Source organism: Cololabis saira, chromosome 23 (assembly GCF_033807715.1).
Source record: "Cololabis saira isolate AMF1-May2022 chromosome 23, fColSai1.1, whole genome shotgun sequence".
NCBI classification, from domain to species: Eukaryota; Metazoa; Chordata; class Actinopteri; order Beloniformes; family Belonidae; genus Cololabis; species Cololabis saira.
Genome location: NC_084609.1, coordinates 15,704,362 through 15,721,077, shown reverse-complemented (window position 1 = coordinate 15,721,077; position 16,716 = coordinate 15,704,362). Strand labels below are relative to the sequence as shown.

Genomic DNA, 16,716 nt, shown 5'->3' with positions numbered 1-16,716 from the left:
TTGTGGTATGTGGGGATAGAAAAAAACAGCTGGAATCTGAATGGAGCTTTGCACAGCAGTGAATTTAGTCTGCGAGTAATATTTTTACGCACTGCTGCTTCTTTAGGGAGCAGATTTCCCTGCACAGCGGAGGGAGGCTTTTACTTTGTCGCAAAGCTTTTAATGTTCCTGGGATTGGATCTGCGGGATCTGAAGTAGCTGTGACATGCAATCTTCTGTACTGCCTCAGAAACGTTGATGGGCTGTGCGTGAGGTTTCATAAAGCCAGATTTCACTTTTTCTTTAAAGCTTCATGCAGCTGAATCAAAATGCTTTAAGTAACAGGAAACAAAGAGTTCCTAATAGAAAAAAAACAGGGAGTTAAATTAACAGAACATGAAAGGTTAATGAAATTCTGGCAGCACTGAATCTTCATCATTATCTCTGCCTCCTTTGGTCCATTGATGAGCTTCTGTATTAACTGATCTGCAGGTAAGCAACGTGCAGATTTAAGCACCATCACCCCGTGCAGTTACTACTCTGCCCTGGAGAGATTGATGCCTTCGGCTGAACCACAAGCCAGAGACATTCCTAAACAACGAGCCGTTCAGAGGACTGAGGTCAGGAAGACGCCTCTGCAGTCACGCGGCAAAACTAAAAAGACTCGAGAGGAGCTTCTGTCCTCAGGCCGTCTGGATCCTCAACAATCCACAGACACACTCCTGACATCCATTTGCTCACCACGTCACTAATAATAAACACGGGTAGATGCTGTCTTAGATATTGTGTTCTCAAAGAGAAACTGATCCTCTCACTCGTTTTATGAAAGTTGTCCGTCAGATTCCTGCGCCTGAATCCTTGATTTAACCCAGAGTTGACCTCAGCGGGTTAAGGTTGGTTTTGTTTTATAGCTCAATATGTCCATATACAAGTTTCTGATTGTCCACTGGCTGGTTTCACACCAAACAGACTGACAGTGCGGATGGTAAAGTCAAGGGTGGTCAATTATATTAGACACTATGGGAATAAAGTCCTGAAAAAAACAAGTTTAAAGCTTCCACACAACATCTGATCTCCATTAGTGCAGCATTTTATCATGAATATATTTAACATCAGTGTATTACACATGGTTTGAGTGTGGGGCTTGTCTCCACATTTGACTCCACATTTGTTAAGATTTTCAGAGATACTATGAAGGAACATTTAATGGCAAAGGGGTTTGGTTTTAGACTCACCCGGTAGGTGAAGATGACGTTAGACCTTCCCACTCTTCCTCCTGCGACTATTATCTCCACCGGACCGCTGGTGGTGCGTTCAGCTGGGAGGTCCTGCGGTGGGACTGGCTTTGCTGGGCCGATCTCACACACCACACTGTGGGCAGAAAACCAAAGCTGGTAACTCCTTTCCAACATTCACAAATGACAAACTATATGCACAACTTTATTCCTTTACTACTCTAAAGCTGAACTGCTTTGCTCTGAAGCACATAACTTACTATTATGAGAGTAATCTAGTGTTAAAGTTAACTTCTTCTCAAAGGATCGAAGCTTTTAAAATGTCTATTGCTCAAACTTAACACTCAAAGGCTGAGATAACAAGCTGCCGTACTGTTGACTCACCTTTTTAAGACTCAAGCTTACTTCAGGCAAAGAGGTTTCAGTTATCTCTAGTAATTAATTTATGTCAGCCAGCTGTCACGGGTTCATGTAGAGAGCTTCACCTTAGCGTGTTCAGGCGACAGCCGGGCTCCTGTCTGCATGTTAATGCGGCGGCTGTCATTACCTGGTCGAGACGGAGTATCTGTCCTCCAGGTGAACACAGTCCACGCCGGCCACTGTGATCTTTACGATGTCCTCCTTCTTTATTCCCATGTTTGAGCCTTTGATAGTCACAGAGATCAGACCGTTCATAGGGCCGTAGCGAGGGATGATCTAAAGGAGAAGAGATAAAGTGAGCAAATGCGGGCATACTATTAAATCTTATTCAAAAAAACCAAAAGGATAAGAGCTCAAATCAGAGACGACACAGATTTGAACCCTTAAGCTAAAGGTGTGGGTAAAATGCCACAAGTCCAACTTTCTATCCTGTTATTGGAGAGATTAGTAGTTAAATTTCTACAGATGGATTTTTATTCTCTGCAACGGACTGGTGACCGCGTGACTCAGATATTGCAGAGGCGTTAAACTTAAAGCCACACTGAACAGAGATGGAAAACATCCCAATTTAAGTTTGTTTATTTTGCTTTTCCAGATTGTTAGTGAGCACTACATCTGCTACTTTGCTTATTACAAACTTGCATTACTTTGCCTGCAGACCCAGCTGTGGTTATACTTTCAAGGGCTTGTTAATTGCTTCATATTGGATGTGCACCATGTCCACACAGACACATTTGTTGGCACTAAGAAAGAAAAACCCCAAACGCTCACTGAAATGAGTTGAAACTGACAAAAGTAATCAGAAATACTAATTTACTTTGAATAATTTGAGGGAATAAAAAAAAATCTAACTAATGAAACTGGCGTGGAGCTAAGGGATGTGATCCTCAATTTAATATTTTGTTGCACAACCTTTAGAGGCAATAACTACAATAAAGTAACTCTCAATGAGACTTCTGCACCTGTATACAGGTATTGTGGTCCACTCCTCGTAGGCTAACTGATCCAGCTGTCTCAGGTTTGAAGGGTTTATTGTCCAGATCGCATGTTTCTGATCTTTCCACAGATATTAAAAGTTATTTAGATCAGGGCTCATCAAAGCTCTTTGGTTTGTTCCTAGCCGTTCTTGGAGGTTGTAGTTGTTTCTTTTGGGTCATTATCTTGTTGGAGGACTCATGACCTGAGAGCAGGCTTTCTGACATCGGGTAGCACACGTTTTGGTCCAAATGCCTTGATAGTCTTAAGAGTTCATCGCTCCAGGCGAAAAGGCCTTTAGACTTCCAGAAAAAGAACCTCACAGGATTTCCTAGAACTTCAAGTTCCTTAACTTTAACATCTTTTCTGGACTTCAAATGCATTATGCAATATGTTGTCTCATCACAACAATGACACGTACAAGACCTGTCACTTTAATGTGGACAGTTGCCTGCATAGTTACCAGCTGCTTCCACTAACTAATATATCTGTTATAAATATTTGTGTCTCTTTCAATCCCTTATACTCTAAAAGATGGGAAAAAACTGGATCCAGATTTTAAAAATATCAGGATGCCTTTAACAATGATTGAGAGGTAACATGAAAGTATGAAAAAGTTCAGCTGGTTTTAAAGCCACCTGTCATGAGGCCTGTTTGAGTAGACCTGTCAAAATCCGCTCGAGCATGTCTAAATCTGACAAAGCTGCATGATAAGAAATTTTGGCATCTGCAATTGCTGCACTTGGAGACATTTTTGCATTATGAGATGACATGAAGAGTTTCAAACATCCATAAGGACACGGAGGTAAACCCCACAGAGAGCTCATCTACTACGTGTTGGATTTAACAAAATATTTCAGACATCTGTCTGGATTTTCCGGCTGCTTCTTGCCCGTCAGAAGCGCTCCCCCGCAATCTTAATGTTACTGAGGAAATGACAAACTGTGACCTAATCAGCTGCAGCCCCAAGGAAATCAGGACGGGGCCTGAAACAAATGACTGATGTTCCAGAGAAAATGGGATTCATATTGAAGTCATGCAGCCAAAAGAAAACAAACTGTGAATATGGAAGAGAGACATTTTCTCCGAGCTTTGACACAAAGATGGTGTCTTTGTTAAAAACTTGTTTACGTTTTAAAGCGTTTTATTTGATGAAAAGAGGGGAAAACTGTCAAAATAAATAGTAAAAAATATGTTAGTGATGATCAGATCTGTGAGAGAACTCAAGAAGCTAACATGGCAGATTATACTCATGCCTCATCGTCAGTGTATGTTTCCCCATGAAGACTCATTTAAATATTCACAGAGCAGTGAACAGACACTAAATTACTTCATTTATCCATCTCCATTACAATAAAGGGATTCAAAAGCACAGCCTTTAAAACAATACATAGGGTGGAAACTGCTGTTTGATGATGAAGTGAGCACAGTCTTACATGTTCATGAGATGCCCTCAGTAGCAGAAAAGGGGGATTTTGGAAGACTGTAATTATTCCAAAACAGTTAATCCTCTTAGATTGTAGATTTTACAAAAAGAAAATCGTCTGATCCTTACTGGATTTTAAAGCCAGTATATGTAGCAATACTGCTAAAGTCCACAAGGGGGCAGTATATCACAAGAAAGGATCTATTTATTTAGTAATTTTGCTGATGCTTTTATCCAAAGCGACTCACAGACAAAGCATAAAAAAAGCAATGAAACATTAGTTTGAGGAAAGGTACTCTCGGAAGAACTGTGTTTTCAGGAGTTTCCTAAAGGACAACAGTGACACACTTGCTCTGAGGAGAAAAGTCTGGCGTGGCTGGAGAGCCGGTTTTGCCAGACGATGCTCGTATATTGAAGTACATCTATCAACCACTGGCATAAGATGCACTGCACACATCTAGTGAGATAAAGGGTTATATCAATACATGCCGGACCATCCTTACTCATAAGCACACTGTTGTCAGAACCTCTTCTTGCCACCATGTGGTAAGAAATGGTACTGCTACTTAGACTGACATTAAAAGGGTACCAACAAGTCCAGATACAAACAAGAGAGACTCGGTGTGAAAAACTAAACAAGCTATACCTTCAAAGTCCTTTTGCAATTGTACCATCTTGAACATTATTCAGTTTAAATCAGCTATATTTAAATCAATCCACAAAGGGAAATTACATAACCTGCTAATGTCTTGGGGAAGTTAAAGCAACATCCTCAAATCTGTTGTCGGTTATTCTGTCTCTTTCATTGTTGTCACCTACTTGTGATTCACTCTCAGATACGTGTGAAATTATTCTGGTCTTCAGTCATCCGTGTGACTCCTTTGCTGCTTATTTTATTTTCCTGCAACCACAGCACAATGCCAGAGTGGCACTGCTTCCTCGTGTACTCTTTCCAAAGCCATCAGGGGTTCTTCTTACAAGATTAGATGTGCCTCAGATGAAATGTTGTGATTTGTGTCAAAAGGTTGCCTCGTGTAACAATGAGAAGAGAAAATGTAACACCGGCTTTGTAAAATAGGTGCGACTTACAAAGCGTCTCCCACATCTTTTTGAAATGACACAGAAATCACAGCGTTGAGGTTTCAACTCTGAGGCCAATTTCTGCTACAATGAAAGCCTCAAATGGAGAATAGGATAAAGATGTACGTTCTGAAGAGTTATGTAATGTAACTTATTTTGAATGAGTTACAAGCGTTTATCATGTCGGTTCTATTTTTGTCAAACGTAAAAATCATGCTGCATTTGTTGGGTTTTACAGCTTGTGTTTCATACCAAGTATTGGCATGTAAAAGAGATGGGACCAACTCGTCACGTATGCTAATGTGGTCTTGCATATTTAATGTTGCACTGTCGACGTGCGGTGACGAATCCTGGTCGCAAAAATCGCAAACGGCTGAATGTTTTAATCCCACGGTTTTCAGTCTTCAGGCTGAATTTGCAGCAAACAGACGTTTTCATTTGGACATAGATGCCTGTGGATTTCACATAATCTTGTATGTATTTTATATGATTCAATGAAAAAAAGAGTCGAGCTGAATCTGCCAAGTAACCAGGCCTAACAAAATCTACTTTCCATCCTTGACTCTGCTGTTTGAAGTTAAAACGTATTTGGTCCATTTCCCCCTTTCCCCCCCTAGTAGTTCCGGGTGAATGAGTCAGGGATGGAGAGCCAGAAGACATTATAGCCACACAAAGCAGTTATTCTTAATGGTTTTTGCCATGTTAAAATATCAGCTTCATTCAAAGATATATTGGATGTATTTTAGGGACGTGTCGTTCTGTTCTCGGTCTCCCATCTCTACCATCTGCAAAATTAACTCAAAGTAACACTGAACGTCTCCGTCAGCTCTTACCACTGACATGTCATTGATAGAGGCGTGTAAGATATTCAAGAAAGCAATGACAGAGGAGGAAACAAGAGAATAACCAAGCAAGAGACTGAAAAAGAGTCACATTTTAGGAGTTTACCTAAACCTACCTTAAACATTGTGGTAAAAGTTATCCCTATTTTAGGCACTAAAACATAAAAATGTTCCTTTATGTTGCTTTATCTAAAGATGCAACAATAGAAGTACATTTTTGATTTTTAACAACTTCTGATTTTCTTTTTAAGAACTATAAATAATTGCACATATTAAAACAAATCAACCATTTAAAGATACTTTACTGCAGGGTGACTAGCTTCAATTTTAACACTGTACAAATTGCTGAAAAACGTAGAAAAAAAAAAGATTTCTCAGTAATCTACACTGATGGACTTACTGATTTATCTCATTCTTCATATAATCTTCAACATCCATCAGGCTCACAAGCACAGCGGGAACCCTCCACAGCATTGACATATACAAAGGCGTGGCCTCAGCTTTTAAAACTCACATTAGAGATCTCCGGGTTGGGGCACTGCGCCGGCTCTGGTGACGGGCAGAGCTCCCTGTAGACGCAGGCGTGTGAGGCAGCGCACCACACACACTGGTACTTGGCGTCGGCGTGTTTACACAGACTGCAATCCTCTCTTCCCACCGAACAGTTATACAGCACGACTGTGATGGTGGAGAGAGGGGAGAGGTTGGAGCTGATTATCATACTGCAGCTGGAAGTGAATTAGAAATACAAGAGGAACTAAAGCAGCAGGATAACTTCACTTAGGCCCCGTTTACACGGAGCAAAAACTGAGGCGTTTTCATGCGTTTTGGCCGTTCGTTTACACGAAAACGGAGCTCAAAGTCAACAAAAACGATCATTTCTGAAAACTCCGGCCAAAGTGGAGATTTTCAAAAACTCACGTTTGCGTCTAAACAGAGGAAAACGGAGATTTAGGCTTCAGAACGCACATTATGCAACAGAAACGTCACCAGCGTCATGTGTGCGACCTTACAATTAGTTTGGCCACCGTCAATATTTTCTTGTATTTTACCTGTTTTATATTCTAAAGTCACACTTAAAAGTAACTCCACTTCTCTGTCACTCCAAACGAAAGACTCTCGTTCCGTCTTGGAAGTAAAGCCTGAATTATGGTCCCGCGTTAAATCGACGCAGAGCTTACGGCGTAGGGTACGCGGCGATGCGCGCCGTACGGTGTGCGTCGCCGCGTACCCTACGCCGTAGGCTCTGCGTTGGTGTAACGCGGAACCATAAATCAGCCTTAACTGGAAGTTACACGTGTCATTTGTTGATGTTTTTTCCAGGATTGTGATTGGCTGGCATGACGTTAACAGCCTATTTATGCGGATTCGTGTAAACGAAGAGATTTTGAAAACGATCTCGTGTAAACGATGGAATTCTTCAAAACGTAGAGGGGGAAATATCCGTTTTTGTAAATACCCGGCTATGTGTAAACGGGGCCTTATACTCTGCACATCCACTCGCATGTGATTGTGAAGTCTGGGCTCGTGTGAGTGACACACCAACCTGTAAGGGTGCTGTCAATCTTCCTCTCTGTGTCTCTGTCTTTGATATGGAAGGATACATTCACCTCCTGCTGCTCGTCATAGGAGAACTGCACACACACACACGGACACACACACACACACACACACACACACACGCATGTTTATAGCACTCAAGAGGACATTATATTGACTTCCATTAATTCTTTCAAGATCATAAGCAACTTCAGGCTGTTATATAGGCTTGTTTTCTTTTACAGTAGTACCCAAGTGTCTCATATACAGTATACTACAGCTTTACCCAAAAAGAGTGCCTCAACAACAATTAATCAATATTCACACCAAAGCCACGGAGAAGGACAAAGCGCTTGAATTAAGGCATATTTTATGTTTTAGATGCAATTTTACTTCCAGTGGGAACAATTTGGGCTGCAATAAGAACAGTAAATTACCCCATCCACCGGTGTGGATCTACAGCACATCACCTTTGTTGAGTCCCCACAATGTGAGCACGTAAGCAGGCATGTGTCCCCACAACGTGAGGAATACAAGTACTCCCACAAACGTCCTATTAGTGCTGCATTACCACACAGTAATAAGGCATTACCTCTAATTTGGAGCTTGACACTAAATTGCATCACCTTTATCCACACACACAAGACTTAAAGCCATGAATGAGGGAAGTTTTCTTCACGATGTTTGAGGGGGAAAAAAAAAAAAAAAAAAAAAAAAAGCGCTACAAAAAAAAGAAAAAGAAAAAATGACTCATGCCGAGAGAAATATCAGAGATAACAAGGCAGGAACCACACACACACACAAACACACACACATAGCTGCAGTCTTTGATGCTTAGACCGAGGATGAACAACAGAGGCAGACGGGGAAAAGATTACGAGTGCCAGAGAGAGGGAGATCTCTGCAACCCAATAGGGGGCGCCATCAACACACAGTTCTGTTCATTTAAAAGTGATTGACAGAAAAATATTACTGCCGATAAGACAGTTAGATTTTAAGACGTAAGATTTCAAGAGAAGCTAAATGAAAACAAAAAACTTTCTGCTCTAACTTATCGGCAGTAATGATACATGCCTTCAGTTTTACTATCAAACTGTCAATCATCCACTGAAAGCTCTGAAAAGCAAATTCTTACATATCAAAAGCTCGATATTAAAAGCGACAGTTACAAAGTGGACCTTTTTACAACAGTTTAAAAGCCTTGCACATCGACGTAGAAGCCAACTGCGATTGCTTTCGTTTTCCTGTTTCTCAGCTGATTCTTATGTGTTTCAGGTCCTTCTTACATACATTTATATGTACAGAGGTTTTTTATGCTCATTTCAACTTCTTACAGTCATCAGTTAACACTTATTTGTCTAATTAAGACAAACTATATTCAAAAGCATTCTAAAATGTGATCACTTGAAATAAACCTCACGCACACAAAAAAGAAAAAGAAGTTTGCCAAGTTAAAGATTATAAAACAGTCATGAATGCACAAAAAGTACAAGCAATAAATCCACCCCATTTCAGTATTCCTCTTGCTTCTCTTAACTGACCTGGTAACCTTTAAATCTGAACTTTGAGCCTTGCTCCTGTGTCACCTCCTCCTCTGTGAGCCTCATCAGCTCAGTCCCGACAGTAAACCGCCGCTCCTGCAGACACAGAGGGGGGAAAATGATTAATTTGAAAGTTAATCGCAGACCTTTGATGCGAGCAAGTCTGGCTGATCTCACCTTGTAGATGTCCAGGTTTCTCCCCTGAAAGCTGATGGGGATCTCAAAGCCGACAGGGATCAGCAGTGGCTCCGGAGACTCGAACTGAGGACAACTGTCAGGCTTCGTCGCCAAGAAACGAGCAGATGCAGAATTATTGTCGGCAGTAATCACATAGAGACAGGATCAAACAACTGAAACTGACAGTAATAAAACAGGAAATCTCACCATTTACTTTATTTGATCATTCTGCTTCAGTTTAAATACAATCTGTTATTTAACACTAATGCAATAGTTTTATGAGGACAGCTTACTCTGAATAAAACAGTTCAATGAATCACTGAAGAGTTAATAGGTATAGACTACCAAACTAAAAGACTTCCCTACCAAAATAAAAGATTACAGAAAGAAGAGATTTTATTTTAAAACATTTCCATTATTTTAATGATTCAGCTGGTTATTGCTGCCATTTAGTTTATTCTGCTGACGTTTTCAATTAAGTGTTTGGCGTAAAATAAAAAAAAAAAGGAAAACTGACTAGCCAAACAAAACAAATGTCGATTTTCTCCAACATTTAGAAATATGTAGGCTATGGCTTCAGAAACTTGACATATTCGACAATTACTGATCAGTTCAAGATTTGATAATGAAATATTACCAATATTGTGGATATTTTGATTATGAAATATCATTAAAGGTCTGGGCTGTGAGAGAGGCTTAGCTCTACATGTGTGAAACAACGATGAACAATTAAAACGTAAACATTTAGGTCATTTTTCAATATTAAAACCTGAAGTTTGATTTCTTTAAACTAGCAGGACAGAGTTTCCCGGTCATGTTTCCCCTTAAACAATAAACAAAAAAAGAAGGTAGGCACCTGCTGCGGTCTGACTATATGGTTTCCCTGCACGTTATCGTCTTTGTCACTGCAGATGTGATCCTGGGCGTTCCACTGACAGCCCCACTGACTGGTCACACACGCTATACATCTGTAAACAGATTTGTGTGTGAGATAAAAACGTGTGTGTTGAACATCTGCATACCGTATGTGTGTGTGTGGGGTTGATCTTACGGTGTGTTTTTGTTGTTCCTGACTGTAGCAGCACAGTTGTAGAAGTGATACTCCCCCGACGTCAACAGGGTCGTTCTGTTTACCAAAATCTTGACAGGGATGGAGACATAGTCTGCACACAAACACACACACACATACACAGCTTGAAACAATGTTTTGGTGTAAACTCAGTTTTTGCAATTTAAGAAATAGTAAACATTTTAGATACTTCGTGGGAAATAGATCTAAAACTGATTAAATGGCTAAACGACATTCAGCTCTATGAAAAAGAGACAGTTGGGAGAAATATATGAGCCCATTCATCCGTATCACCAGGACAGAGAAATCATATTTATTATATATTTATTTGACATATTTATTTCATCCAAAATAAAAATTATGCACAGGATAGCAAACTATAAGAATGATGTGAAATTAAAATGAATAAAACTAAAATCCCCCCCATCCCTCACAAACCTACACGTGTATGAAATGATCAAAAGCCAGACATTAGACTCGAGTAAATTCAAACTAACCAAAAAGAACAAAGATAAATATATTGATAGGCTTCCCTCAAAAACAAACAGTCCCGGATAGCTCAGAGGCTGTTGCCCTCATGCAGGCAGGATTTACCCAGCACGCAGCTATAATGTGACCTACCACAACTATGCAGATGACACTCAGATCTACGTGTCACTGACAGCAGGACAACATGGGCCTGTAGATTGCACCAATCAGATCAGTTTGTTCCAGTTAAACTCAGACAAAACTGAAACCATTGTCGTCCACAGAACCAAAAGAAGAGTTTTATCAGTTAACTTGCAATCTCTCTATAGAACCTAATAATCAGGTTAGAAATCTAGGGGTAATATTTGACTCAGATCTGAACTTTAACAGCCACAGTAAATCAATAACATCAGCAGCTTTTTAGCATCTAAAAACATTGCCAAAGAAATAGTGTCTAAATCAGATTTAGAAAGACTAATCCATATATTTGTCTCCAGCAGGTTCAACAAATGTAACATCCTGCTCACGGGGTTCTCTGAACTAGCTGTTGGTACTAGCTGGTTCCTGACTAGAACCAGGAAATACGACCATATTAGGCCAGTCCTCAGCTCTCTGCACTGGCTTCATGTCGCTCAGACTTTAGACTTTAACTTGGTTTGTGTACAAATCTCATCATGGCTTCACACCAAAATACATCTCTTCCTGTTAGAGCCATATGAACCAACTCGGACTCTGAGAACCTCAGGGAGTCGTCTCCTGCTGGTGCCCAGAGTCAGATTCAGATTCAGAAAAACTTTATTTGTCCCGGAGGGGCAATTGCAAGACAACTGAGCAGCAAGACGTTGAAAATATCGGAGTCGGGACTAAACAAGTTAAAGCTGCGTTTCAGCTTTACACTCCTAACATCTGGAACAGTCTTCCAGAAGATGTGAGACAGGCCTCACCTCTGACAATGTCCAAATCCAGGCTGAAAACAATTTAGCTGTGCATATGACAACTGAAAGGATTTAATCTGGACTCTTCCTTTTTAATTTAATTAATGATTATTCTTAGGTTTAATTACTTTATTGGCCTTCTTGTAGTTTTATGTAGCTTTAAAGCACTTTGAATTGCCTTGTGTATGAATTGTGCTCTACAAATACATTTGGCTTGACTATTTCCAGTCAGATGGTTTTCTTCCCTGACAGCACGGTCAAACTCCATGATGATAATTCCTGGATTAAATCGGGCTCATTGTGAAAGAGTCATTCACACATGGACTGCCGACTAACTAACTAAATCCTGACCATAACCCAATTGAGACTGTTGGGACTGTGCTGAGGAAGACTCATGCAGCACTCCGACTCCTCCTCATCATCATCATCATCATCATCAATACAAGATCCTGAAGACAAATGACCTCAACTCTGGATGGAAATAAATGTTGTAACATTACATACGTTTACCAAAACAAAGCTGTGGTTAATGCTAGAGTGTTTAAATTTTCTTTTAGGTCTGTTAGTGTAAATAAGTTCTTGTGTCCACCTACCTTGCTGGTCAGGAGTAGGTGGGATGTCCACTGGGTCGGGCAGCGAGCAAGTCAACCTCACCTGACTCCCAATGGCCACTACAGCGTTGGTGGTGAAAGAGTCGAAAATACAAAGCAGTGAATCGTGCTCCCTCAGCCTGGGGAGGGTGGGTATGCTGATATCAACCTGCAGAAAAAAAATATATTACAAAGACTGAGATTAAAGGAGGTTTGACGCACAAGAAGGGAAATGGAGAGAAAACGCATCAGCAGAAAGAATTTCAGGTAGCAGAAAATGAAAATACTGAAGCACTTATTTTTCCACCTCAAACCTGCACTGGCTGCAGAGAGGGATCAGGAAAATAGGTGTGTAAGTGTTTTTCACGTTTGACTAAAAATATAAAACCGGAGGTGACAGAGTAAGTAATAGTACCTATTTGTATGTAGTCCACTGTGCAATCACTTAAGGCACTTCAAAGCATCATCAATTACCATCAAGCCAAGGATTTCCCTAATATTATTTACATTTGTACTGTTGTTGAATCTGTAAGTGGGAACCAACAAGTGATTCATCTTTCACCTCCATATTTGTGGAGAGGATGATGACATGATTTATGAAGCTATAAGCTCTGTTAAAATGTCCGTATGGTAATGCATGCACAGACAAAGGTTTTGTTTCATTTCTGCATAAATTGTCTTTTTTTTTTTTATCTTTAAAAACGGGACTACTGCTTCAATGCTGTGTACAGGGCATGAGGATGGGGCTGAAATAATCAAAAGACCACACATCAATGACTGAAACAGAGTCTCCATCATCTGGTCTTTGAAAATCTCTGCATCAGACGAAGGCTTGCCCGGGTTTTGGGATCTTTACGACAGTATGCCGCTCGTAATTTATGAACAGTTGACTGTGTTGTCAAAAAATATTCTTCCTGAAAATAAAGTATGAAAATCTTTTCAGGAATAATTTTCCTTTTCACATCAATGACCTGTTTGAACTACAGTTATGTTGCTTGGTCTAAAAAAAAAAGTCTCCAACCCCTTTGACACAACACTTTTGACACAAACAAAGCTGTTTATTACAAACTTTTAGCCTTTTTGAAGCATTTGTTTATTCATTCTAAAAAAAATATAAAAATTCTTGTGGCGTTTTGTTTTTAATTGGGACTAAACTGAGGTGATCCTGATGGAACTAGCTTTGCTTTTAGAGCATATAAAAAGACAGATCATTACTGACTTCACTGTAACGTGATCATGTGTCGGACTAATCTCAGACAGGAGGATTATGTACCCAGAGACTTGACAGCATTCCAGACAGGAATATTGATGCCAGAAATGTGTAATACTGATGGCAGATAGTGATTCATTCTGCAGGTGTATTTATGCCCTCATCGGCATCAGGCTGCCTGGACACTATTGTACTAAAGCAGAGAAGTGATGAGGATTTAATCGTTTCTCTCTTGATTTAACCTCCCTCTTCTACTCTGATGTTTATGACACCATAAATCAAAGCATCACTTTATTATACAGTGTGTGATATCTCTGAAAGCCCACCGGGTCATCATTCAGCATTAGGTCAAAATTCACTCTTTGTTTTTTCAAAAACCTGATCCGTGATGCCAAACATTACAGTACTATAGCTGCCATCGATATAATCATTAGTTAACATCTGCAACTCTTCAGAACACCAAAAAAAAAAAAAAATCATCCATCATGGATGATGTTTCTCCTAAAGTCTACAAAATTCTTAAATATCTCTAAATGCTATTGTATAGCATAGAAAACAAGGAATGAAGAAAAAAGTCCTGACTGTTTCAATACTTTAAGTTACTGGGGTTGCTACCTGCAACTCGTACCTAGTGGCTACTGGGGCAGATAGCCGCAGGCCTCTGCTGCAGCCGGTGAGAACAACTCCTTAGTTTCCGTTTGTAAAAACATGAACTATGAAGGCTGTGCCCCTGAAAACCCCAGTTGATCTCCTCCATTAGTCTGATCAGGCCGCTCAACTCAACAACTGCTATGATCAAATAAATCTTACATAGTGTAGTGGTATAGGTCAACAAATAAGCATTAAAAATATTCTAAAGTGTTCAAGGAAATTGTAAACTAATACATTATTAAGAATAAGTACTGCAAAAAAGTGATGACTTCTTATTTCTTGGACCAGGTAAGTGATGTAAATGACGACGGTATAAAAACAATTATATTTTTTACACATTGGAGACTCGACACGTTTTAAAACCTGAAAATTGGTTAATAAAACATCCACCTAAAAGCTGCAAAACATTACAAAGCTTAATTCTCATTTATATCCTTGCCTCTGGAGCAGAATGATTTAATAATATTTCAACATTTTTTGTTAAAAAGCAAAGATGAAGGACGGCATTTTAGAATCTAAGAACAACTGGCTGACCTTGATCAATTCTGCCTTTGTCCGTGTGTGTCTGTCTGTACACACATGCAAGCCACGGTGCGTGTGTTGGCCAGTAATAATTACTATTCAAACATGAACTCCTCATTACTCTTTACTGACCTCAACTCCTTTAATTTTGCTGCTGAAGTTTTAATTTGAAACTTTTTGAACTTTGGTATCGCCCACGAAAGCTCACTTGAGACTGTCTTTTCTTTAAGAATACAATCGTGCATGAAGGGAATTTTTTTTTTTCTCTTTTGAAGACAAAATTTAATAGTTTCATCAGGCTTACAACAGGGGCTGGAACAGACGCGGTGGCTGCAAATTGACTCGGTCCATGGGCCAAAGAGTCAGGCGCTGGTGTTTGATGAAGTTCAGAGCAAGTTGGATGCATCTCCTCATCCAGTCCTGCCCAGATTGAATAGTTCTTAAATGTAGTTATCCGTTTATTTTAGCCATTACAAATAGTTGGAAACATATTGTTCGTAACTACAAGTATGATACTCCGATAAAACGTTATACTAAAGTATAATTACAAGAACTGCACAAGTATCAAAGGTATTTATTGATAACATTAAGTTTATGCAAAGGGTCAGTATTTGCAAAGTTGACCCTTCTTTTTCAAGACCTGGCATGCTGTCCGTTAACATCTGGGACACATCCTGACTGATGAGCAGCCCATTCTTGCATTATCAAGTTTGTCAGAATTTGTGGGTTTTTGTTTGTATGCCCACCTCTTGAGGAAAGACCACAAGTTCTCAATGGGATTAAGATCTGGAGAGTTTCCTGGCCATGGACCCAAAATGTGGATGTTTGTTCCCTGAGCAACTTAGTTATCACTTCTGCCTGATGACAAGGTGCTCCATCATGCTGGAAAAGGCAAGTGTTTGTCATCAAGCTGTTCTTGGATGGTTGGGAGAGGTTGTTTTGGTACCAGTTTTTCTTCATGGCTGGGTTCTTAGGAAAAATTGTGTCCACGACCTTGAATGAGAAGCAACCCTACACATGAACAACAAGGATGCGTTCCTGTTGGCGTGACACTGGACTGATGGTACTGCACACCTTCTCTTTTCTGGACAAATTGTTTTCCAGATGCGCCAAACAATCGGAATTCATCAGAGAAAATGACTTTAGCCGAGTCTTCAGCAGTCCAATCCCCGAACTTTTTTGCAAAATATCAGCTTGCGCCTGATGTTTTTCTTGGAGAGAAGTGGCTTCTTTGCTGCCCTTCTTGACACCAGGCCATCTTCTAAGATGCACTCACACCGGTCTGCTAGTGCTCCTGAGAAATCTCTGCACGGGTGCGGTCCTGGTGCTTGCTGAGACCTTCTTGAACCCCTGAAGCCTTCTTCACAACAACTGATCCTCTCTCCTTCACATTCTCCATAAACTTGACCTGATCACTCTTCATCACGTTCTGCAGTAAGTTGTCCTCTTAACAACAGAGGCAGTAGATTTTGTGAAAATGAATATTTGTGTCTCTCTCTCAACACCATGGCAGCAGAATCACAGGTTTAAAATCTTGATCTTTCCACTGGGATAACCTCCCCCTTTAACATTTCTACCTATAAAGATGTCACATCTCCGTTATTAGAACAAATGCTACCTGCGAACAGAATCAATGCAGAAATACATTTTCCTCCAAAACATATTTAGCATAAATCACACAAGTATAAACTCACTTTGTGAGCTCATGCATTGCTGCGCAGCTCTCATATTTCATCATTACGCCCGTGCCCTGACACAACTTAGTCACAGTTGTGTTAGAGAGACCATTAACTGAAAGAAAATTAACAAATGGTGCATCATTTGATTCAAGCATTCAGAGCAGAAAGACTTAACATTCTTACGAGGAGGCATAAGTTCAACTTGTTATCCTTTTTTTAAATATATTTATGTAGTTTTTTTTTAAACCACAAAAAAAAAAAGGCACAGGTCAAGAAGGTTTCTACTGATTAAATTATGTTTTCTTTTGGTAAGAATGTCACAGTTTATTAGGAGTCGTGAATGCTTGTCCAACATTGACCCTCTTAGCTGCATTTCTG

The 16,716-nt window shown here is 40.0% G+C and overlaps 1 protein-coding gene across 2 annotated transcripts in view; it reads right to left on the bottom strand.

Moving 5' to 3' along the window:
• Positions 1 to 16,716, bottom strand: part of LOC133423999 (plexin-B2-like) — a 172,311-nt gene that overhangs the window by 32,022 nt on the left and 123,573 nt on the right. For both annotated transcript variants that reach the window (XM_061714354.1, XM_061714355.1), the window contains 9 exons: positions 12,280 to 12,445; positions 10,266 to 10,377; positions 10,071 to 10,182; positions 9,215 to 9,316; positions 9,038 to 9,133; positions 7,504 to 7,591; positions 6,472 to 6,635; positions 1,762 to 1,910; positions 1,215 to 1,350 (listed from right to left, as the gene is read on the bottom strand). In XM_061714354.1, coding sequence (XP_061570338.1) covers positions 1,215 to 1,350; positions 1,762 to 1,910; positions 6,472 to 6,635; positions 7,504 to 7,591; positions 9,038 to 9,133; positions 9,215 to 9,316; positions 10,071 to 10,182; positions 10,266 to 10,377; positions 12,280 to 12,445 — 1,125 coding nt within the window. The remainder of the gene's footprint in view (positions 1 to 1,214; positions 1,351 to 1,761; positions 1,911 to 6,471; positions 6,636 to 7,503; positions 7,592 to 9,037; positions 9,134 to 9,214; positions 9,317 to 10,070; positions 10,183 to 10,265; positions 10,378 to 12,279; positions 12,446 to 16,716) is intronic.